Consider the following 23,137-nt stretch of genomic DNA (forward strand, 5'->3'; position numbering starts at 1 on the left):
GGCACGAACAGGGTAAGGCGCATGCGGAATGACAGGCGGAAGGCGCGGCGCGTGCGCACTCCGGCACAAAACGATGGGCGGGGTGCGGACGGCTCCGCTATGGCGGCTCACTCTACCCCTCGGACTCGGGCTTCCTGACACCGCCGGCGAACGGGAGCTCGCGGGCCGGCGCAGTCGCCATGTACCCGCCGCCGCCGCCGGCGCCTCACCGGGACTTCATCTCGGTGACACTGAGCTTGGGCGAGAGTTACGACAACAGCAAGAGCCGGCGGCGGCGCTCGTGCTGGAGGGTGAGAGGGGACGGGGCCGGGGGCCGGGGGCCGGGCCTTCCTGCCGGGAGGGCGACGCTGGACCTGGAGGGCGGCGGCCGGCCGACCCTTGGCCTGGGGTCGTTCTGGCCTGGCCGCAAGTTCCTGCCGCCGCGCTCGACCCGCGGCGGGTCACCCTACTTCCAGATGGTGTGGTTCCCTCGGGAACGGGCAACGCGCCCTTCCTGGTTTTCAGCTGGGGTGTTCATGGTGATCTTGAACAGAGGAGCTTCGATGCACCACAGCCCGGGCAGATGCACGGCCACTGGGCGCCTGATTGCAGGAGTCTTTCTCCAGTGCCCATGAAACTGGACCAGAGTGTCCATGTTGTTCTTATTCTCATTGCACATGAGCCCGTGTGTTACGTCACCATAGTGTTGTCCCAGCAATGTAAACCCTGCTGATGGAGAACTTCTCCGCACTAGAAACAACTGCAGCTGGCCACCGAGTCTTGCTGAATTGCTCACTGCCCTCACTGAATCCGTAACAGTGGAGGAGATTCTCAGTTGTTGCACCTTCACTAAGAAATGTCATTCTTTGTCCCTTCCTTAGAAATGGAAGCAGCTGTCGAGATTACAGCAGAACATGATTATCTTTCTCTTGGCCTTTCTAATTGTCTGTGGATTCCTGTCCTACATCCATATGGCGGACCAGTGGAAAGGTATCAGAAGCACCCCAGGGGTGCTAGAGGATACTTGGGCTGAGGGCAGAAGGCGGATACAACCTTGCAATACACAGCTTCAGCAGGTACATGTAGCAGCATATTTGGAAGAAATGCAGAGGAGAGAACTGGAGCCGGCTGAGACCTTTGACTGGAGCACAGATAGCCACTTTATGCTGGCTGGCTGCCCTTTAGGTGTCTGGTGTCACCTTCTCTCTCTTGAGTTTTCTAACACTTGTTACTGAGTGTTTGGAAAGACCAGCAGATTTTTGTAAGGAGGTAGAGAATCACTTTTGAGCTTCTCTAAGATCACTGCTCCTGGGGGAGAGGTGCAGAGCTGCTGGAGGTTGCTCAAACACATCACCTGTTTGCCATCATGTTGTGCTATTAAGGTGAAGTGTGTTGGAGTTTTGTGTTGTGCATAAGGATACACACTACCAAGTGCTTTGAAAAAGATTTGACTTCCTCTGGCTGTTCTCAAATGCAGTGACTTCTTGGAGGTCTCACTCTTCTCCTGAAACAATTAACACCTGTCTAGATGTTTCTCCAGGAGCAGTTTAAATCTTTATCCTTGTGGCATGGTTGAAAAAAGGATTCTCTCCTGCAGCTCTGAGTGGCAAGCCCACAGAAGAGCAGAAGATGATGCCAGAAGTCCCTGGGTTGAAACCAGCAAACCCTCCTGTCTTACCAGCGCCTCAGAAGGCAGATGCCAGCCCAGCTTTTTCCAAGATGTTGCCTCAGGTACTTCCAGGAAACACTAGATGGAGTTTAATAGGGCCTGTTCAGCATCCAAGACAGTAATTGCTTTGTGAAGCAGACTGAGAAGAATCCCTCTCACTACTACTGTCTCTACATTTTCATCTCACACTCACTCATTCCTTGCTGGTTGCACAAGAGTTGGGGAAAAAGAGAGGCTTGTTCTTCTTCCATTTTCTTTGAAGTAAAGAGGCTGTTTGAAGAGGCAGGTGAGAGGCCAGTGACAAACAGGCAGGTGGCCTTGTTGCATGTTCTGTGTGCAGAGGAGCAGGAAGTGTGGAGGCAGAGGTGGTGCCAGTGTTGAGGGCAGCCTCTCTGAGGACATGGCCTTGAGAGCCAACTGAAGGCTGAGAAGCCCATTTCTGGTTGGGGTGGACAGAGCAGGCCTGACTGAGTCAAACGACCTGAGTAAGGAAATTCCCAGAGTGCCAGGCCAGGAAGTGGGGAAGAGGGTCTGCCTGACTGTGGGTAGCACTGGAGCTTTCTCTTGATGTGCCCAGGATGATTTCAGCAGAGAGCCACATCCATGATGTTGGCTGTGAACCCTGGTGGCCCTGTGGAGACAGTGCTGGGCACTCCGGGCAGGTGGGAGGGAGACCTGAGCTGTGCTCAACATGACACAGCCTTGCACTGGAGGAAGGCTCCTCCAGAGTAGGTGTGAGGTGGGGAGGCAGCAAGGGTCCCCAGGCAGAGGAACCAGTGGAGCACATGGGTCAGGAACCAGGCTGGGGAAGCTCAGGCCCTGTGTCTGTACTGCTCTGTTAATGGTCCCTGGCAGCAGCACGGAACATTTGGTAGACAGACTGCGTGGGGCTCCCTGGGCAAGGGAAGTAGATATGGGGAGTTCCCAGGTGAAGATGATGTGCATTATGTGTTATGTAGGGGTAGGGGAGGTACCAGGCCGAGTCCCAGGGCTTCCATGCTGAAAGGTCTGAAGTGGGGGAACAGGACAGAGGAAGTGGAGTCCAGAGATGGGTCAGAGGCAGGAAGAGGAGCTGCAAAGTAACGTGTGGGTGACAGGCTTAGGGTGGAGAAGGACCAGACCTGAGTCCCTTGAGATCTCGGGCAGGTGCCCACAGCAGTACCTCTGCTCTACTCTGCTCTTAGGTGTCAATTGCTGTCATCCACGTGTCCGTGATGAGCCTGGCAGACACAGCTGGGCCTCAGGTGCTTCCCCATGGGCACAGTTCTGGGCTCCAGGTGGAGGTTTCACATCCCTGTAGGGTGTTGTGTGGACAGAAACTGGAAGCCCTTGCTGAGAGCAGCCTTAGGGAGCTTCCTCCCAAGGATTGGCTTCTGGGTGGGGAGGTTGAGGACAGACTGCTGCCCACTGTGTTGGTCCTGGCGAGCTTGGGGGCACCTTTACTCTAGATGGGGGCCATTGCATTTTTTCTACCTAAACATGTAGTTTGTTGTAATTACTAGATGCTCTGTGGAGGTGGTGGAGAGTAGAGGAAAGCAGGGGGAAGCCCACCACCTGCACTGGCAGGCCACACAGGGGTAGGGGGTGAAGGTCAAGACAGGCCCCATGGAACGGTTGTGCCTGTGGCTGGATGGGGGCCTGCTCTGTTGGATGCGAGGGTCAGTGTGTACAGGGTGCATGTGCATGAAGCTGGCATGAGGAGTCGTGGAAGCATGAAAATGTGCTTCACTGCTCTGAGGTGTTCTGGAAGCTTCATCTAGTGTCCAGCAGGGCCTGGAGTGGCATACAGTGGACATCCTGGGTCTCATTTACTTGGACTGGGAACATGCCGCCCTCAGCAGCCTGTGAACCTCCTCTCCTGCCAGCCTGTGCTCTTCCTGGAAAGCTTGGCAGTGAGGGGCTTGGTTTCTGCCATACCCTTTTCTGTTCATGTTTAGACTTTGACTGATTTCAAACATTACAGGTGTTTAGGAGGGAAAACTGAAACATTGAAAGAGGAATAGAAGGGAAAAACCAAACACTCAATGCCACTCTACCCAGAACAACTTTTGAAAGATTTGGTATATTCATTTTAATGTTTTATTTAGATGGATATGTGTCTACTATTAGGTCAGTTTTCTGTGGATTTGTGTCCTGGATACTGTGTGCATATCATGAGAGTATTCCCTTTGCAGGTTTTTATAGCCGGGTTTTCTTTTCCTTTTTTTGGTGGGGGGTGGTACTGGGGATTGAACCCAGCGGGTGTTTAACCCGATCCCTAGCCCTTTATTTTTGATTTTAAGATAGGGTCTTGCTCAGTTGCTGAGGCCGAGTTACAGGTGTGTGCTATTGCGCTGGTTGTCACTGGGTTTTCCTTTGCATAGACGTACCATAATTTGATAAATCGTTTTTCTGTTGAGAATTCTTTTACCACCTGTAAATTAAGCCAGGGTGGCATTCTGTGCCCGCTGCTGTGGAAACATGGAAAATGAGGCTGGACGGCCCCCCACAGCCTGTGGCCAGGACTGCCTCAGGTGTCGGCAGCAGAGGGGTCACCTTTGTGGTGTTTGCGTCCTGTGCTGTGTGAGGACATGGTGTCCTGCTCTTCTCAGGATGGAGAACAGACAGTGGGGAGCAGGGTGGAGCTGTCGGTTTCCCCCATCCAGAGTCTGGGTCCTCACTGCTCTTGCCTTTCTAGGAATGTGACATTGAACTCTTCCCACCAGGGCTCTCAAGTCTTTGTCCAGGCCTGTACTAGCAGGTTGGCTTTAGCGCCAAGTTCCTAAGGAGATCATCTCCCAAGCCTGCAGATGTGCTTAAAAATCAAAATAATCGGGGGCTGGGGAGATAACTCAGTTGGTAGATTGCTTGCCTTGCAAGCACAAGGCCCTGGGTTCGATCCCCAGCACCAAAAAAAAAAAAAAAATCAAAATAATCTCCTGAGGTTGAGTGGGCCTGCCAGTGCCCCTCCTCCCTGGAGTGGGTGTGCACTCTGGGGAGATCTTGGCATACCTAGAAGCACAGCTCATGGGCAGTCAAGGTGTTCTCACCTGGGACTCTGATTTTTGTCCAGAGGCCTCGAAAGCATTTCCGGAGAGGGCCTCCCCACCTGCAGATCAGAGCCCCCAACACGGACTCCAAGGCAGGGATGCAGGATGAAGCTAAGGAGCAGGCAGCAGCCCCAGGGGATGCTCTTCAGGAAGAGAACACACAGCGGACTGTCATCAGGTACCAAGGATGAGAGTGTGGGGTGGGCCTGGATGTGCAGGGGGCAGGCCAGCCAGGTGCGGTGTGGTCTGTCCACATCATGCTTCCCATTCAAAGAGGTAGTGTGTTCTGCTGATGGATCTTCATTGAGCTTTGATTACCCAGTAAGGTTTCAGGGACTTAGGGTCAGAGCTAAATGCAAGGACAGGGTAGGAGAGAGCAAGACTCAGGCTTTTCCTCCTGTGGCCGGCGGTTGTGAGGATACATAGCTGCCCAACAGGCACCCTTTTTCCTGAGTCCTTTCTGGCCAGGCAGTGAACTGAGCAAGAGGGGGTGGTCCATTGCCCAGCTCCCAGGACACCAACACCTGCCAGCCTGTCCAGTGCCAGGTTACAGCACCTCAGAAGCCTCGGTGCTGGTGGGTCTTCAGCCTCAGTTCCTACTTGATGTCTCACTGTGGAAGCAGTTGTGTTGCCAAGGCAGAGTGCCACCTCCCAGCAGCTGCCCAGCTCTGCAGAAAGCCCAGCCCTGAGCACTTCTGCCTCTCTTTCAACGTGGGCTAACAGGTGGGCTGGCCCCAGCCAGGTGCTCTGTGCCTCCATAGCTGAACCTCAAGGACATGGGACCAGAGGCCTGGGCACAGAGCCCAGGAGGACAGCCATCATGGATTCATTCACTTGAGGGAAAACCATGGCCCAGGGAAGCTTTTAATCATGTTAGCGTGGTTGACTTTCAGAGTCAGCATTGAACTTGTGTTCCCAAGTTGTGGGCCCTCAGTGGAATCCAGAGGCCTTCAGCTCACCTGGAACCATTGAGGTCATTAAGAGACTATTTGGGCTGGGTGCAGTGACACACACCTGTAATCCTGGCTGCTCAGGAGGCTGAGGCAGGAGGATCACAAGTTCAAAGCCAGCCTCAGAAACATAGCAAGACCCTAAGCAACTTAGTGAGATCCTGTCTCTAAATAAAACATTAAAAAGGGCTGGATGTGGCTCAGTGCTTAAGTGCCCCTGGGTTCAATCTCCAGTACCAAAAAAAAAAAAAAAAAAAAAGACTCTTTGGACTGATCCTTAGCCCCAGTTTTGTGTGACAAGCCTTTTGCCTATTCCTGTCTGTTGACCAGGCCAAAACCCAGAAAGGGACATTGGAGTGACTGCATATCCCATGAGTAGAGAAAATGCCAGTGTAGGTGACCAGCCCTTCATCTCTGTCCTTCTCAGTTTGAATTGGGTGTGGATGATAAATCGTATGCTCACCACCTTAGCAACCCTCAGCCTCTGGTCTCTACTCTCTTGCAGGGTCCTTAGCCCTCAGCCTCTGGCCTCTGCTCTCTTGCAGGGTCCTTAGCCCTCAGCCTCTGGCCTCTGCTCTCTTGCAGGGTCCTTAGCCCTCAGCCTCTGGCTTCTGCTCTCTTGCAGGACCCTTTCTCAAGTTCCCCACTGGCCTCAGGACCTCCCCATGCTCTCTCTGACCCCAGACTCTCTCTCTGCTTAGAGCAGCCGGGGCGTCTTGTCCCACATCCAGTGACCACGATCTCTCTCATCCGTGATCCTCACTAGATGGCCTGGGGCATATCAGGATAGTTCGGTTGTTTTCCTATTGCTCTGTGGCTGCACCCCTCACAGAGATAGGTCTTGTGGGGTGTGGAGGGTGGTGGGTGTGGAGTAGCTGATCCGGCTGACTGCCCTCACTTTCCTGAAGCTGGCGGGGTGCAGTGATTGAGCCTGAGCAGGGCACTGGACTCCCCTTGAGAAGAGAGGAGGCCTCCACCAAGCCTTCCTTGCTGGTGACCAGGATGCAGAAAGAAGCAGGTAAGGTCCCACTTGCCCGCTGCCTCACCTGGGCCTGTGCCCAAGAATTGGGTGTGTGGTATCTCTGCATTCATGCTGTGGTCTCCTGCCTGACTGGCCCACGCAGCTTGCTCTTCAGTGTCCGCTGCCAACCCAGGTCCTTGGGCCTGTGTGCTTTTCTCGGCCCTGGTGACAACTCGTGGCGTGTTTTGTTTTGTTTTGTTTTGTTTTGTTTTGTTTTGTTTTGCCGTGCTGGGGTTGGTAGCACTCTACCAACTGAGCTATATCCCCAGCCCAGCCCATGGCTGCTTGGTGGCCCTGGTCCCCTTGTCTGAGCACTTGGCAGTAGGAGAAGGAGCTGTTTCTGTGAGGTTTGATTCCACTGCCCAGCCAGGCCGAGCCCTGGGATGAGTGCAGACATGGCTGCCCCTTGGTGTGGTCCCTGGGGTCTCAGCACCAGGGCTGTGTTTTTCCGTCCTGGCTCCTGTTCTCACTGTGCCCTCCTATCCCTGTTCCACAGGCGGGAAAACCGAGGCTTGGTCCCTCCTTGCCAGGGCCCGCACATGGGTCCCTGCTCTGCTTCTGCTGCCGGTGCCTCTGGCTTTGGAGGACAGGCATGGCAGAGACTCAGGAGTGAAGAGGCCACACTGTGGCCTTCAGGAGGAGCCTCGCCTGTTGGGAGGGAGCAGTGAGGCCAGAGGCTGAGGCTCCTGAGGTGGCGACTGCGTCTCAGGGAGATGGCTGCACCACCTGTGGGAGCCGCAGCCATGGCTCCATGGAGTCCTGTCTGGGCGCCCAGAACTGGCCTGCCTCGGGACGGGCTGGGGCCCCGCCAGGCCCAGCCTCGTGCCTGTCCGCTCCCTCAGGGCTGCGCTGGGTGCGTGCAGTGGCCACACCTGGAATCCCAGCTGCTCAGGAGCTAGAGGATCACGTTTGAGGCCAGCCTGGGCAACCCAGTGAGACCCAGTCTCAAACATCAAGAACTGGGGATGTAGCTCAGTGGTAGAGTGCCCCTCAATCCCCTATGCAAAAAAGTGGGGGACTTCGTCCCAGTGGGCGGTGGGGCTGCCCCACATACCTTGAATGGAGGCCTCTGTGCCATGAGGGGACAGATCTGCTCGGGCTCCACAGGGGCCGTGTGCCAGATGCTGTCGAGTGTGGCCTCTGGAGTCCTTGCCCCCATCTTCAGGTCCCCGGTGTGTCTCCTGTTCCCCTCGCCGGCTCGCTGCTGGCTCTGCCTGCAGGGTTCCTACCTGCGCCCTGACAGCAGGACCAGGGCCACATCCCCACGGCCCATTCTCTCCAGCAGGGCTCCCGAATGAGCGCCAGAAAGGGGTGATCGAGGCCTTTCGGCATGCCTGGAAGGGGTACCGCCAGTTTGCTTGGGGCCACGATGAGCTCAGGCCTGTGTCCAGGTCCTTCAGTGAGTGGTTCGGCCTGGGCCTCACCCTGATCGACGCCCTAGACACCATGTGGATTTTGGGTCTGAAGCAAGGTAAGGGCTCACTTCCAGGGCGGGCCAAGTCCTGTGTGCCGCTGTGGACGCTGAGTGGGCTTGCCCTCCTGGGCACAGGGTGGGTGCTCGGCAGGGTCGGGGCTGTTCATCTGTGCAGCTCCCAGGCCCACTCAGGAGCTGTCCCCTGGCCTCCTAGTGAGTTGGGTGGACACGGAGGGTGTCCAGGAGGTATTTCCAGTCTGCTGTGGCCACAGTGGGGCGGTCAGCAGGCCCTCCAGGTCTGAGGTGGCAGCGTCGCGCCATCAGAGCCGAGCCATGGCCTGAGTGTCGGCAGGCAGGTGCGTGGCCTCAGGGGCACCACTTGAACTGGTGCTGCCCGCAGCCCTGCAGGCGGAGTGTCCCCGCAGGCTCAGGAGGTGGGTGGCAGGAGGGCACAGCACAGCCCTGCCAGCCCTCACTTCAACCTCAGAATTTAGAGAAGCCAGGACCTGGGTGTCAGAGAAGTTAAACTTCAAGAAAGACGTGGACGTGAACCTGTTTGAAAGTACCATCCGCATCCTGGGCGGGCTCCTGAGTACCTACCACCTCTCGGGGGACAGGCTTTTCCTGAGGAAGGCTGTGAGTATCTCCTGGCCCTGCCCCGAAGGGCGGGGTTTTGGGGGCCGGCCGGGTGTTCTCCTCACACACTCCAGTCTGCACCTTGCGCATGCAGGTGGCTGAAGTGGCACCTGGGCCACTGTGCCTGGCAGCTCGGGTGTGCTGCTGTGCGTTGGGTGAGCAGAGCTGCTCGCTGCCCTAGCGTGGATGAGAGTGGGAGGCTCTGACCTGGAGCCCTGGTTCTCTGCTCTGCTTCTATGCCAGGAAGATTTTGGCAATCGGCTAATGCCGGCCTTCATGACGCCCTCCAAGATTCCGTACTCCGATGTGAACATTGGCACCGGAGTTGCCCACCCACCCCAGTGGACTTCAGACAGCACAGTGTCCGAGGTGACCAGCATCCAGCTGGAGTTCCGTGAACTCTCCCGTCTCACAGGGGTCAGGAAGTTCCAGGTAGGACTGGTCCCCTAGGAGCTCTCCCTCCTCGTGTTGATCTCTCTTCTCGCAATTCTTGGTTTTGTCTTCGTGTGAGAAGATGCACGTGGAGCCTGCAGTCAGCCGTTTGTCAGGGCACAGTCCTTTGGTGTCAGGACACTTGCAGGACCGTGTGCACAGTATGCATCCGTGTGGTCCTCTTCGCTTGTGAGCTGAATTGTCCCCATTCAACCACAGGCTGGTGCCCTGCACTGGCAGCCTGCTCCTGTCTGTCCTGAGCTGCATGCAGGTCCCTGTGGCCATGGAGCCCTGCAGGCTGGTCCCTCCAAGGCCACTCCTCTCTCATGGCACGGGACCTCATTTTGCTTGTTCACTCATCTGTGGATGCACACTTGGGTTTCTTCCAGGTTTTATTTTTGTTTGTTTTATTTTTATTTTTAGGTACAAGGGATTGAACCCAGGGGATGCTTAACCACTGAACCACATCCCGAGCCCTTTTTATTTTTCATTTTGAGACAGGGTCTCGCCAAGTTGCCCAGGCTGGCCTTGAACTTGCCATTTTCCTGTCTCAGTCTCCCAAGTTGCTGGGATTACTGGCATGCTCCATGGCACCCAGCTTCTTCTAGGTTTTAGCTCCTGCAAATAATGCTACTTGAACACAGATGTCGATAGCTGTTGTCAATAGCTGTTTGAGACTGACTGTCTACCTAGCCTGGAAGTGCGGGGTGGGATGTCCCTGTGTGTTAGTTTTTGGAGCCTCCTCAGGGCTGCACTGTGCCGTGCTGATGGCTTCCTGCCGGCAGTGCGTAAGGCTTCCACACCTCCCAACACGTCCGTTGCTGGTGGCCTGAGGTGGCACCTTCTGCTTTGACTTGCGTTGCCCTAGCATCGCCCCGGCATCAGTGACGTCCACTAAGGTTGAGCCTCTGGTCATGTGCTTGCTGACCGTGTCTTCTGGAGAGATGTCTGTCTGAGCTTTGACACCGCCCACCCCCCACCCCTTTTTTTTTTTTCTTTGTTTCTTTTTTTTGGTACTGGGAATCGAACCCAGGGCCTTGTGCTTGCAAGACAAGCACTCTACCGACTGAGCTATCTCCCCAGCCCCCACTTCTTTTTCAATGCTGGGGATGGAACCCAGGCTTCGCATATGCTAGACAAGGGCTCTACCACTGAGCCACATCCCCAGCCCATTGGCCTATTTTGGGTGGGGGACTGGTACTAGAGTTTGAACTCAGGATCACTCTACCACTGAGCCACATCCCCAGCCTGGTTTTGTATTTTATTTAGAGACAGGGTCTCATTGAGTTGCTTAGTGCTTCAGTTTTTCTGAGGCTGGCTTTGAACTCATGATCCTCCTGCCTCAGTCTCTAGAGTTGCTGAATTACAGGCTGTGCCACTGCATCTGGTTATCCATTGGTCTGTATTTTATTTGGGATTTTTTGCTTGTTCGCCCTTATTGAGCTTAGAGATTTCCTTGTGTACTCTAGGTATTGATCCCAAGTCAGACAAATGATTTTTGAGCATTTTTTTTTCCCATTGCTGCTTATCTTTTTTTGCATTGTCGATAGTGTCTTTCAGTGCACAGCCCCTTAAATTTCATGTAGGCCAGTGTGGCCTGTCCCTTTGGTGTTGAGAAATCCCCACAGATGCAGGCCCTGGTGCTTCTGCTGGGGCTCCCGTGCGGCTGCATGCTTGTCTCAGGTCCAGGGCTCTGGTCTCTGTAGCGTCAGCCCTCGCGTGGCGGTAGGCAGGGGCAGCTGCACGCCTCCTGTGGGCCAGGGCCAGTTTCCCGCTCCTGTCCTGGAAAGCTGTTCTTTCCCATCAGACAGGCTTGGCATCCCTCCTGTGTCCCTGTGTCCCAGAGCTTCTCCCTGGGCTCTGCTTGCTTGTCTGGTTTCATACCAGGAGCACACTCCTCTGGCCACGGCAGCTCTGCACTGCAGGAAGCAGGAACCCTGGTCCTGTTCACCTTCTTGAAAGCTGCTTTGACTGTTTGAGTCCCTTGAGTTTGCAGGCGAATGTCCGAGTGGACTTTTCTAAGCTGCAGGTGTGTCACCGGGGTTGTGAGGGGTTGCCTTGACTGCGCCGACTCGGGTGTGTGAACCCCTTGCTGTGGGGGCCGTTCTCGCCTCCCTCACCTCTGCTCTGTTGTGCAGCACTTGGCCAAGTCTTGCCCCACCATTGCCTGGGGCTCCACGTGCACGCCTGGGGTCATGCTGAGGTTAGCTAGCCTTTGCCCTGCTGATGCTAACCACTGGGCCGCCTTGGCCCAAGTTGGCTGCGGGCGAGCATCCCTAGGCTGTTGAGCAAGGGGAGTTGTTTTTGTTTGGTACTCCCTTCAGCTGGGCTCCTGGGTTTCCCTGTCTGTTCAAGTGGCTCATCACGTTGGTGCCCCTGCGGCGGCTGACCTGGCACCTGGGAGGCCGAGAGCTGTGCGCCTTCATGGGCCTTCTGAGGAGGTGCTCCTGCCTCTCGGGTCGGAGGCGCTGGAGGGCTGCCTGCCGCAACCCACTGTGCTCCGTGTGCTGCAGGAGGCCGCAGAGGAGGTGACGAGGCACGTTCACAACCTGTCTGGGAAGAAGGACGGGCTGGTGCCCATGTTCATCAACACGCACAGCGGCTCCTTCACCCATCTGGGTGTGTTCACCTTGGGCGCCAGGGCCGACAGCTACTACGAGTACCTGCTGAAGCAGTGGATCCAGGGCGGGAAGAAGGAGACACAGTGAGGCCTGTTTCTGCTGCCTTTGACTGGGTCCCGAGCTCCGCCTGCCCTGTCCTTGGGCAGGAGTCAGCAGCGCTGCAGGCACTTCCCTGTGGGGACCCTCATAGGGGTGAGGGGCTGGACTCTTCAGCAAGGCCCACTCCTTGCCAGCACCCCGCTGGGCAGGAGCTCAGGGCCATGTAGTCCTGGGTTGTGTGCAGCATCTTGTCCCCAGGCAGTGGCCTGCTTGGTCCTGTAACCCTGGAGGAGGCAGTGCACCAGCGTGGCCAGAGGAGCTGACTTGCTGGTGTTCACAGGTTGCTGGAAGACTACCTTGCAGCCATCGAGGGAGTAAAAACACACCTGCTGCGGCGCTCAGAGCCCAGAAAGCTCACCTTCATAGGGGAGCTCGCCCATGGCCGCTTCAATGCCAAGATGGTGAGTGCAGGTGGCCTGGTGGGGCCTTGGGGAGGTACCTGTTTCCTGAGTCTGTGTGTCAGAAGGAACGAGGAGATCCTGGCCGAGGGGTGCACGGCCTGTGAGCTGTGGTCACAGGCAGACGCTCGCTGCCTGACCTGGCCTTCCCCGTGGCACCTGTGTGTGGCCCCGGGCCGGCCCCTCAGAGCCCTCCCTCAGGAGTCTGACCTGCAGCAGGTCCAGAGGGGCCTGTGAACCCCAGTCAGCCTGCCCTTGGGAGGAGGCCACGCCAAAGCTTCTCCCCTGGATGCTGCATCTACCCTGCAGCTGTGCCCAGGAGAGTTGCTCAGGCTGCCTGTCTGGGGCTCTTCCCTCCTGGGGAATGAGAGGCTGGTGTGCTCAGCCCCAGCCTGGCCAAGTGCATGGGCCTGGGGTCCAACTGTGAGGAGACACTCTGGTTCCAGGACCACCTCGTGTGCTTCCTGCCAGGGACGCTGGCTCTGGGCGTCCACCACGGCCTGTCTGCTGACCACATGGAGCTGGCCCAGGCACTCATGGAGACCTGTTACCAGATGAACCGACAGATGGAGACAGGTCTAAGCCCTGAGATTGTGCACTTCAACCTTTACCCTCCTGCAGATGATCTGGATGTGAAGGTCAAGGTGAGCCTGGGTCTGGGCTGTGCTTGGGGGTGAGTTGGGTGTGGGGCTGGCACCAGCAGGGATAGACACATCCTGAGCCTCTGCTCTCTTTGCAGCCGGCTGACAGGCACAACCTGCTGCGGCCCGAGACCGTAGAGAGCCTGTTCTACCTATACCGCACCACAGGAGACCGCAAGTACCAGGACTGGGGCTGGGAGATCCTGCAGAGCTTCAACAAGTACACGCGGGTGAGCCCCCGGCTTGTCCCAGTGCCAGGTCAGCTGGCTGTGGACTGGCTGCACCGCAGGATTGCGGGGGCTCAGGCAAGGTGGGGCCAGCTCCAGGGGCTTGGAGGTGGCCGTCCCCAGCTCTGTGCAGCCCAGTTGTCACAGCCGTCCTGCTGGGCTCCAGCACGGGGACCTGTGCATGGAGGGCTGGGTGCTCCTGAGCTCTGCCTCTTGGGCCCAGCCTTCCAGGAAGGGCCCTGCTGCACTCCCAGCCCGTGGCACATGCTGCAGCGACGAGGGCGCTGCCCACACCGTGGGTGCAAGCTGCTTGGTGTCCTGACTTACAGATGGCCCAGTTCAGGGAAGGTCATGCCCTGCCCAGGCCCAGCGATCACCGCTGGAGCCAGAGCCAGATGTAGCCAGATGTAGCCCCACCCTTACACCTGGCTCCAGCCAGCTGCCCCTGCCCTCTGCTCAGTTGTACATGAAGTGCTGCCCCGGAGACCCCAGCCCTTGTCCTTGCTGAGGCTCCTCAGTCCAGGTCCTGGAGAGGGACTTGCTGTCCTCGGCACTCGAAGGTTGGCGTTTTCTAGGGGGTCCCTGGTGGAAGCACAGCTGACCTTTGGTGGCTGTCACCGAGGCACGCTCCAGCCCAAGCTGCACCGGGGTTTGCAGGGGCTGTGGCAGGAGCAGGTAGCCTGGGGTGGCCCCTCGGGTGGCCACTCTTCACAAGGCTGACCCCGCATGTGTGGGCCAGGTGCACTCGGCCTGTGTCTTAGAGGCCTTGGCTCCCATGCAGGTCCCCTCAGGCGGCTACTCATCCATCAACAACGTCCAGAGCCCCAACAAGCCCGAGCCTAGGGACAAGATGGAGAGCTTCTTCCTGGGGGAGACGCTGAAGTACCTCTACCTGCTGTTTTCTGATGACCCGAACCTGCTCAGCCTGGACACCTATGTGTTCAACACGGAAGCCCACCCCTTGCCCATCTGGGCCCCCGCCTAGAGCAGCTCCTGGCTGGGACTGCTGAGAGGGCAGTGTGGCCTCGCCGGGCCTGAGGTGTTTCACGGGGCCGTTGTGGTGCTGGGCAGCTGCTGAGCACCGGTACTCTTGCCCCAGCTCTGGGCTCTCCTGGTTTCTTGCTTCTAATTAGACGGTGTGAGGAACGGGGCACGTCAGCTGGTGTGGGGTTCAGGGTCGCCAGTCCACCAGGCACCTTCGACCTTCATCCTCAAGAAAATCAGACTGTAGTTCCTGACTCCTGTGCCTGATGTCCAGCAGACGGGCTTCACGGAGCTTCCTGGTGGTCCCAGGCCCCTGGTCGCCTCCTGAGGCTGCTGCGTCGTGTTCAGAGGGAAGAGCTGAGGGGAGGGCCTGCCAGGCAGCTCTGCTTGGGTGATGGCCCATGAATGTGCCCTACCCCACGTTCTGGAGGGCCCTCTAGCCTGGTGGGCCGTGGCTTGGGGCCTGACTTGGGGCCAGCCTTTCTTGGAGTGGGTGTTTACATGTTGGACTCAGGGATCCTGGCTGCCCTGTGGGGGCTGTGGGGGCTGGTCGGCCAGTTCCTCTTGCTCCCAGGGCTCCAGGTGGAATGGGGCTTCTCAGTTGAGATAAAAGTCGACTTGCGACCACTGCGGCAGCTCCTGTGTGTGTAAGGGGGTCTTTGGGCTGGCAGGTCTGGGTCTCCCTCGGAATCCCTCCCAAGGTGGGCCCTGCTACGCTGCAGGTGGGAAGGGCCGGAAGGGCCCGCTTGGGGAAGCCCAGGGTGTGTTGACAGGTCAACCTGGTCTCCTTGCTCCTGCCTCACGCGAGCTGGTGCCTTCAGGCTGGCCAGGCCCTGAGGCCACTGGCCAGCACCATTCTGAGTGAGTCTCTGAGTGGTGCAAGCCTTGGACACAGGACAGTTGTCCTCATCCTTGCTGTCAGGTGCAGGTCCCTGTCACAGGGCTGGCCCTGGGCATTGCTGGAGTTCCCTTTCAGACCAAGGTGGTCTCTGCCTTTCTGTTACCATAAGGAGTCCTTTGCTTTTGTCATTCCTGGAAGTTCTCTCTTACTGAAAAGCCAGAACCCAGGCAGCACCCCAGGGCCACCCAAGGGGCTGGCCCCTCGAGCTCTTGGCCCCTCAGGTGAGGCAGGATCTATTCCCTGCCTGTTTGCATCTGGGGCCATCCTGGGGGCAGAGACCCTGTGCCTCCCAGTACAGCAGGTGCCCTCAGGAGCTTGCTCTCCGTTTCTCACACCCCAAGCCGACTGGACTCGGGCCAGAAGCATGTGCGTGGGAGGACCTGACTGCAGCATCTTCTTGGACCTCAGCCCTGTGACTCCTGGACCCACTGAGGACACCTGGCACCTTCCCCACAGCGAGGGGGTAGCCATGTTCTCCACTGCCCTCTTGAGCCAGGAGCTCTGTGGACTAAACAGGCAGGACGGGGCAGCACTTGAGTCCACCTCAGGGATCAGGTGTGAGTGGGGCCTCAGTCAAGTAAAGTGCAGCTTCCATGTCTCACCTTGGACTTCCAAATAAATGTGCTCTGGAGGGGTGACCAGTGCTGAGGGCCTGGGGATGTGGTTCCCCCGACAGGGGTGGCTGGGGGTCAGAGGCTCTGGTGGGTTGTCCTGAGACCAGGGAGAGGTAGGCGTCCCTCCCTGTGGCCCTGGAGTATCAGACCTTAGAGTCAAGTCGGCTTTATTGAATGCTCAGCTGGCTTCTTCCCTGGGTCCTGCTCCCCATGGGACATGCCTGGCCCCAGGCGAGTTTATTCAGTTCCTTCCTCTGCCAACCCCCCCCCCCCAGGTCCCCATAATGCACCAGCCACACCCTGGCCCTGGGTGGTACATCCAGGTGCAGGACGAGCAGCTCAGCCAACCTCACTTCTCCGGGTATCCGGGACACTGCTGCTCACTCCGGGCCTCCTCCACCCACTTGTGGATGAGGGCAGCCTCCAGCCTGCGCACCTCCACAACAGAGGCAGGGTCTTGTGGGTGGGACGCCCTGAGGAGTGGGCACAGGTTGGGAGACCACTCATCTGGGCACGCAGAACCCCAGCCTTCAGGGTGAGCCTCACCCACGCCCAGCCCAGGCCCAGGCCCAGGCGGGGCTGCTTCACTCACCTGAGGTCTAGGTGGTGCGCTCCCCCGTGGACGGTGACAGCAATGACCGATGCACTCAGGTTCTTCTGTATCTGTGGTCAGTGGAGGGATCTCCCATCAAGCATGCAGACTGAGCTCTGGTCATAGGCAGCCCACCTCAGCTGCGCCACCCAGTCATGCAGCTGAAGCAGTAACGAGGCAACTGCATGGCTCAGTGGTCCCGTTGGGAAGGAAAGGTGAAGGTCAGCAAGCCACAAGTCCATCCACATACGCGATCAGGACCGAAAGCCACGGGAGCAGAAGTGGCTGGTGGACGGAGGTGTGGGCCCTCAGGGCAAAGCCAGTTCTTGGGGGCTCTGGCAGGCTGATCAGGGACGCCCCACTCCGTACCCCTCAGCAAAACTAGTGACCCCGGAGCCAAGCACACTCAGGTGGGGTCCACTGCCCAGACCAGGACTCACCCCACCCCCTGTCCAGGGGTCCAGGTCACCATTGGAGAAGATGATGTTGCTGGCAGCTCTGAGGTCTGAAAGAGAGGGCCAGTGGTGGCGAGGGGCAGATGTGGCCCAGGGCTGTGAACTGGCAGGTGCAGTGGCAGGGTGCTGCCCGGCACCCTCCCCCCTGCAGCCCTTACCACCGCCCCAGAAGCTGGTCCGCAGCCAGTCCGGCCGGGGCCACACGCCCCACTTATCCAGGCAGTACTGCTGGCGGAGTTCAGCGGTGAATGGGAGGTCCGGGAACATGTCAGTCACGTTGTTGCTGTCAAACATCAGGTTGACCTCGGTGCAGGCCTGGAATGCCCCACCCCGAGGTCAGGCAGGTAGGGGGCACCCCACCCCCAGCCCCTCTGGCCGCCACACCCCACACCTGGTAGTCCCAGGCCTTGGCGTCAGGGCCCATGCCACAGCCGGTGGGGTCAGCACAGCTCTGGTACAGCTGGTAGATGTTGTAACAGTGCTCTGTGCCCGAGGAGTTGTAGACCAGCCCTGGGAGGAGGGACGCTGGGATCAGCACAAACCTGCACACTCAGCCACCATCCCCACCCCTGGGGCGGGCCTTGCAGGGGTCCTGTGTGCCCAGTGAGGAAAAACCCTGGGCTCTGCCTGGAGGTCCGTGGAACCCCTGCTGTCAGCTCTGCCCTGGCTACTGAGGGCAGCCCAGTGTCACCTGACCTCCCGCCTACTGGGCAGGGTGGGGCATGCTGGCCGCCAGGCCTGGGGGCCCCACTGAATAGTACCTCCAAGCCGACCTGGCCCCAGGCAGCAGGGAGGGGCCCTTGGGGCAGCCACTCCGCAGCCTGGGGCTGTGGGGACCCGACTGCTGCCCCACAGAGCCTCAGCCAGCCTGCAGTGCAGACCGCGCTGACCTCTGCAGCCAGGGTGGCGTGGAGACAGAGCCCCCAGTCCAGGGATGCAAGTCCTTGCTCTGTGGCCCAGACCACGGGCAAGCTGCAGACTTGCCCCCTGCAAAGCGGAGGCTCGGACTCACCTGTCAGCGCTCGCAGACCTACAATCCTCTGGGCCTCGCTCAGCAGCCGGTCACAGCCGACCTGTGGTAGAGGGACAGCAGAGGGTCTCAGAGGAGTCTGCCTCCTACAGCTCAGCCTTCCCTGGTCCCAGGATGGGTGTCAGGACTGCTGGCCTGTGGGGATGGATGGCACAGAGCAGGAGCAAGGCCCCTCCTCCTACCTGGGAAGAGGAGCCTCACCTTCACAGGGTTGGCAGGAAAGTACCCCATGAAGTCCGTGGGGTACGGGTAGTTCATCATGGCCAGCAGGACAAAGGCATTGCGGGCAAACAGGAAGAGCTGAGTCAGGTCCTTCGGGTCCAAGAGTGACTGGCAGGTGCCAAACTCCTGGCTGACCCTTTCATGGGCTACAGGGAAGGGACAGAGGGAGGCTGCTGGAAGGTCTTGGCAGGGAGACAGGTGATGGGGGCTGAGGAGGCGGGAAGGTGGGGGTGAGGTAGGAGGGTGGGCAGTGGCCTCCTGGCCCTCACCTCCCTGTAGGACTAGGTCCCTGATCTGCTGGAAGGCCTCTCGCACGCCCTGGACACACCTGGGACTCTGGCTGTGGAAGGTCTGGAGAAGAGACCACAGTCACTGAGGTGGCTGACCCAGGCTGGCCCACAGACCCCCAGACCCTCACTCACTGCTGTGATGTCGCGAAAGAACTGGCTGGAGGTTCCAAGGCCCGCAACAGACAGGACAGGTGCACTGGCTGCCAGCGCGCCCGCCACCAGGTGGGGGTACTTCATCCTCATGTAGGCGCTGAGCATCCCCCCATAGCTGGGCAAGCACGGGGTCAGGCTGTGGGCCTGCCCCCGGCAGCCCTGTGTGCAGCTGCAGCCCCGCCCTGGCCTCTGAGCTGTCCCCCCACCAGCCTCCACTTCCTCTGCTTTCCTCAGAGGCCACAGGGGTTGAAGGAAGGACCCGGAACTTCCCTCACCCACCCGTTCTGACCCGGGCTTCAGGCAGGCACAGCCTGCACTGGGAGAGGGCCCCTGGTGCCCACTCCCACCAGGCCCGGCCCAGAGACTGGCTCAGGACCAGCAGAGAGGGCTTCCTGGAGCTGCCGTGTGGACTTGGGAGAGGTGGGAGGTGGGGCAGAGGGACCAGTGACATCTGAGCGCCGAGGGGCGGGGTGGGGGCCTTCAGGAGGCCTGACTGGCCTGGACGGGGTGATGGCTGCCCTGGTGAGCTGGGGCGTGTCGGGAGGAGAAGAGCAAGGACGCCAGGCACAGGCCACACACACCTGTGTCCCATGGAGGCCCTGCCAGCCCACGGACTCACCTCCCTCCAAAGGCAATGACAGGGCCGCCCTGTGCTCCCAGTTTCTGCTGCAGGGTCTGGAGCAGCGTGGCAAAGTCCGCCAGGGCCTGCTCCACGGTCAGCAGCTCGGTGTACTCGCGCTGTGTGGACCGCACGCCGAAGGGGAGCGACGTTCCGTAGTAGCGCTGTGGGTGGCAGTGGGGGAGGCTGACCCGCTGCCTCCCGGGGCCCAGCCACCAGCCTGGGGACCGCCAGGAGCCGGCCAGTACGTACGTGCTCCGCAAAGACAAGCAGGGCACCCTGCTGGGCCGCCAGCTCCACCAAGAAGCCCGTGTTGTTGGCCAGGGCCCACACGTCCACCTCGTTCCCCGTGTAGAAGAAGATGGGCCCCTCGCCCCTTCTCCAGAACTTGTCTGCAGGGGACAGGTGGGTGGGGTGAGGCCAGGGCAGGGGCAGCAGGCACGTGTCAGAGGGCGGCCAGGGCAGGGCTCACCTGACACCAACACCCGCTGGTGAAAGGTCTTGTTGCCGAACCTCGCAAAGTTGAAGTGGTCCATAAGCTGCTCAAAATGCCTCTCCTGAAAGTCAGGGTCCAAGCCTCTGTGGGCTTGAGGGGAGACGGGACTCAGGGATCGGCAGGCGTCAGGGAGGAGGGGCTGCTGGGCGGACACTCACCCCGAGCCTGGAGGCCACCCAGCCCCAGCATCAGCATCGGCAGCAGGACCCAGGCCCAGGAAGGGGCCCCACAGGCCACGGGCGCCCGGTGCTTGGAGCTCATGTCTGGCTCTGTGGACGGATACCAGCAGTCACGTGGGCAGGATCACATGACAGGCAGGGCCGCCTCACGTGACAGTCTGGGCGGGGCTGTCCTCCTGCCGTGGTGGGCACCAGAGCAGGGCTGGCCTACCCCTCCAGTGGGCCTCAGCTTCTGAGTCCTGGCAGGTCCTGAGGGTTCCTGGGCACCCGCTGTGTTCCCATGGCGACAGTCGCCATGGGACCCACAAGGCTTCGGATGAAGGCTGAGGCCGTGGCACCCAGGGCTGTGTGGGCACGGGGGCAGGGCACATGTGCCCAGCCACTACTGGGGGCCACAGAATGGGGAGAGGGTCCCAGAGGGAGAGGAGAGGGCGCCTAGGCCCGAGGTGCCCGCCTGCACCCTCCCCCACCCACGCAGCTCGCCCTCCCTGCCCCGCAGCCCAGTCAGCTCACCTGCACCTGCGGGCCAGTGCTGGGCAGGGTGTGCTCACAGCCAGGAGGCGGTTACTCTGCCCCAGCACTCAAGCATGTGGGCAGCGGGGCTGTGGTGCAGTGTCCTCAGGCAGAGCAAGAGAGGGCAGTGCAGTCTGTGGCCTCCCCCGCAGGAGGGGGTCTGCAGAGGGACACGGGCCCCTGGTGAAAGCAGGGGCTCAACCATGGGAGTGTGGGTGCCCTGGGGTTTGGGCAGGTGGAAACACGGCTGTTCTGTTTCCCTGACTGGCACCCACTGTGCCCTCAAGGACCGGGAGGAGCTGCCTCTCCCGAGTCCAGTCCATGACCTCGGTTACTCAACCCTGACTGGAGCCACGTCCCTGCAGCTGGTCCTGGGAGAAGCCCCGTGTGTGAGCCCCCCCAGAAGGGACTAGAGAATGCAGGGGGCTCCTGGGGTGGGGTCTTCAGAGGGTCTTCCTCGCTTGTCCAGGGCCCAGGCCTCCACACCCCTTCTGGGCAGCAGCCAAGGTCTCCAGAACCTGGGAGGGGTGGTCCCTATGGAGTTGAGCCTTCTGACAACCACCTGCAGGTACGGGGCTTTGAGGGTCTTCTCCTTGCACCCCCCGCTGGCCAGTGGGTGCATCTGCAGCCGACCTCCAGGGCACAGGGCGAGAGGTCTGGGCGTGGGAGGCCAGAAGGCAGTGACCTAAGCCCTCCCCTCCGGCCACCTGGCCCACAATGCTCCTAGCCCACCCTGTGGCCTGTCTGTGGGTCTAGGCAACCTCCTCCCACCCAGGATTTGGGGATTTGGGGACCATGCCAGCCCCTGTCCACCATCCACCCTGCCCCCTCAGGCCTCAGAGCTGCTGGCACTGGGGACGCGGCTCCCAAGCCGGCCCAGAGCTCCTCATTCCAGCCTGGCTGTGCCTCTTTAGGGCCCGCAGGCTTCTGTGGCGAACCACATAAGGGATGTACTCCTAAGGACCCTGAAGCATTGGGTTCAGTGTGGGGCACCGCCACCAGGAGCTAGTTCCCAAGCAATTTAAGCACCCCAAAGAGAAACCGCCTCTCACAGTAGTGGACGCTCTGCTCTTTCCTGGAGCCTGAAGGAGGTGTGTCAGGTGGGGAGACTCGGGGTGATGCCGGGAGGTGGAGCTGCCTCCGCTCCGTGGGAGAGCTCCCTGCTTTTCCTGGCTGGCCCATCGTGAGCCTGTCACAGCCCTTGAGTTGCTTCCACAGCTTGGTGCTTGTCAATAACGCTGCAACAAACACAGGTGTACAATACTACCCGAGTCCCTATTTTCAATTCCTTTGTACATGAACACAAGGGGATATGCTGACCAGGCATGGTGGTGTACACCTGTAATCCCAGCGACTCGGGAGGCTGAGGCAGGAGGATCACAAACTGGAGGCCATCCTGGGTGACTAACGAGACCCTGTTCCTCCATTCTATGGCTGTCCTTTTGCTCTGTTGGCAGTGTCCTTCCTGCACGTGAACAAGCCGCATCTTTCCCCTTATTCAGATCTTTCTTCAACAGCACTTGGAGATTTTCATTGTGTGTTTCACCTCACTGATTAAACGTGCCTCTAGGTGGGCTGGGGTTGTGCTGGTGGAGCGCTGGCCTAGTCTGTGTGAGGCACTGGGTTCCATTCTCAGCACTGCATATAAATAAAATAAAGGTTCATTGACAACTAAAAAAATATTTTTAAAAATGTGCCTCTAGGTGTTTCCTTCTTGCAGATGCCATTGTAAATGGAGTTGTTTTCCTAATTTCCTTTTCAGTGTTCGTGGCTGGTGCGTGGAAATGCAGCTCAAGTTTCTGGTGCAAGGAAATGCAGCTGAAGTTGTTATCAACCTCAAACCCTGAAACTTCACGGAGCTTCTTTACCAGCACTGGTAGCTGTTGTGTGTGGGGTCTACATATAGGATCCTATTACCTGCACCTTTCCAGTTTGGACACCTTATTTCTTCTTTAGCTGCCCTGACTGGCCTTCCAGGGTGACAATGAATGGCAGTGGCAGAAGCAGGCATCTTTGCCTTGTCCCTGATCCCAGAGGAAAAGCTCACAGGCTCTGCCACTGAGTTTGGTGTTAGCTGTGGGCTTCTCGTGAGACCTCTGTGACGTGGCCAGGTCCCCTTCCTCTGTGGAAGGTGCCGGCCTTGTCAGTGCTTTCCTGTGTTGCTGTGTTCTCTCCCTCTGCTGCTCACCGTGGTCTGTTGTACTGGTGAGTTTCGGGTGCGAACCACCCCTGCATCATGCTGGTGAATTCCACTTGGGTGCTTTTAACTCTCGATCCTCCTGCTTCAGCCTCCTGAACCTCTGGGTTTACGGGAGTGCACCACCACACCTGGCTGACTGACAAATTCTGCTCACTTCAAATGTATCATTCCCAGCCAGGTACAGTGGCACACACCGTAACCCCAGTGCCTCAGGAGGCTGGGGTGCGAGGATCCAAAATTCAGGGACAGCTTGGGCAACTTAGCAAGACCCTGTCTCTTAACAAAAAATTAAACAAAGCAGGGCTGGCGGTGTAACTCAGTGGTAGAGCACCCCTGGGTTCAGTCCCTAGGACCACAATACATAAACACTCATCCCATTTTCTTCTGGCCCTCATGGTTGTGCTGGGAAATCAGCTATTAACTCACTGGAGATTCCTTGTCTGCAACAGGTCTCTCCTCTCCTCTCGCCATTTAAAGGTTACCTTGTATTTCGAGAGTTCTGTATTTGAGTGTTGGGTGGTAAAGGCTTGGTCCCCAGTCAGGTACTGTTGGGAGGTGGAGCCTTTTGGGGAGTCTCAAGGTCACTGGAGGTGAGCCCCAAGGGGCTTGGGGGGCCTGGCCCCTTCCCTTCTCTGCCTTCCGGGCACAGGGTGCGAGGTTTGGCCCCCATGACATGCCGCCTCCCCACAGGTCAAAGCAACAGGGCTGATCCTGGACTAAGGAACCTGGGAGGGAAGGCGTGCCATGGGGCTGGGAGCTCCTGCAAGCAGCCC

The 23,137-nt window shown here is 58.8% G+C and overlaps 2 protein-coding genes across 3 annotated transcripts; one reads left to right on the forward strand and one right to left on the reverse strand.

The window, feature by feature from the left end:
* The first annotated feature begins 77 nt into the window (after positions 1-77).
* Positions 78-14,729, forward strand: Man1b1 (mannosidase alpha class 1B member 1). Of its 2 annotated transcripts, none has more exons than XM_047525489.1 (13): positions 78-290; positions 861-969; positions 1,577-1,710; positions 4,701-4,855; positions 6,536-6,645; positions 7,931-8,119; positions 8,550-8,698; positions 8,942-9,130; positions 11,644-11,834; positions 12,131-12,251; positions 12,695-12,892; positions 12,988-13,119; positions 13,898-14,729. In XM_047525489.1, the coding sequence occupies exons 1-13, from the start codon at positions 180-182 to the stop codon at positions 14,099-14,101; spliced, it is 1,992 nt and encodes a 663-aa protein (XP_047381445.1). In that variant the 5' UTR covers positions 78-179; the 3' UTR covers positions 14,102-14,729. The 2 variants fall into 2 exon arrangements, with proteins under 2 accessions (XP_047381445.1, XP_047381446.1); XM_047525490.1 differs by having other exon boundaries at positions 7,934-8,119.
* Positions 14,730-15,786: 1,057 nt separating this feature from the next.
* Dpp7 (dipeptidyl peptidase 7) lies at positions 15,787-20,406 on the reverse strand. Its single transcript, XM_047524947.1, has 14 exons — positions 20,165-20,406; positions 19,631-19,741; positions 19,449-19,562; positions 19,229-19,368; positions 18,977-19,140; positions 18,337-18,472; positions 18,184-18,265; positions 17,894-18,060; positions 17,675-17,735; positions 17,054-17,172; positions 16,821-16,977; positions 16,648-16,712; positions 16,208-16,278; positions 15,787-16,088 (listed from the first exon to the last, which is right to left on the reverse strand). Exons 2-14 carry the CDS (start codon positions 19,731-19,733, stop codon positions 15,965-15,967), a joined length of 1,503 nt encoding a protein of 500 aa, XP_047380903.1. The 5' UTR covers positions 19,734-19,741; positions 20,165-20,406; the 3' UTR covers positions 15,787-15,964.
* Between the last annotated feature and the right edge of the window lie 2,731 nt (positions 20,407-23,137).

Source organism: Sciurus carolinensis, chromosome 14 (genome assembly GCF_902686445.1).
Source record: "Sciurus carolinensis chromosome 14, mSciCar1.2, whole genome shotgun sequence".
In the NCBI taxonomy this organism is placed as follows: domain Eukaryota; kingdom Metazoa; phylum Chordata; class Mammalia; order Rodentia; family Sciuridae; genus Sciurus; species Sciurus carolinensis.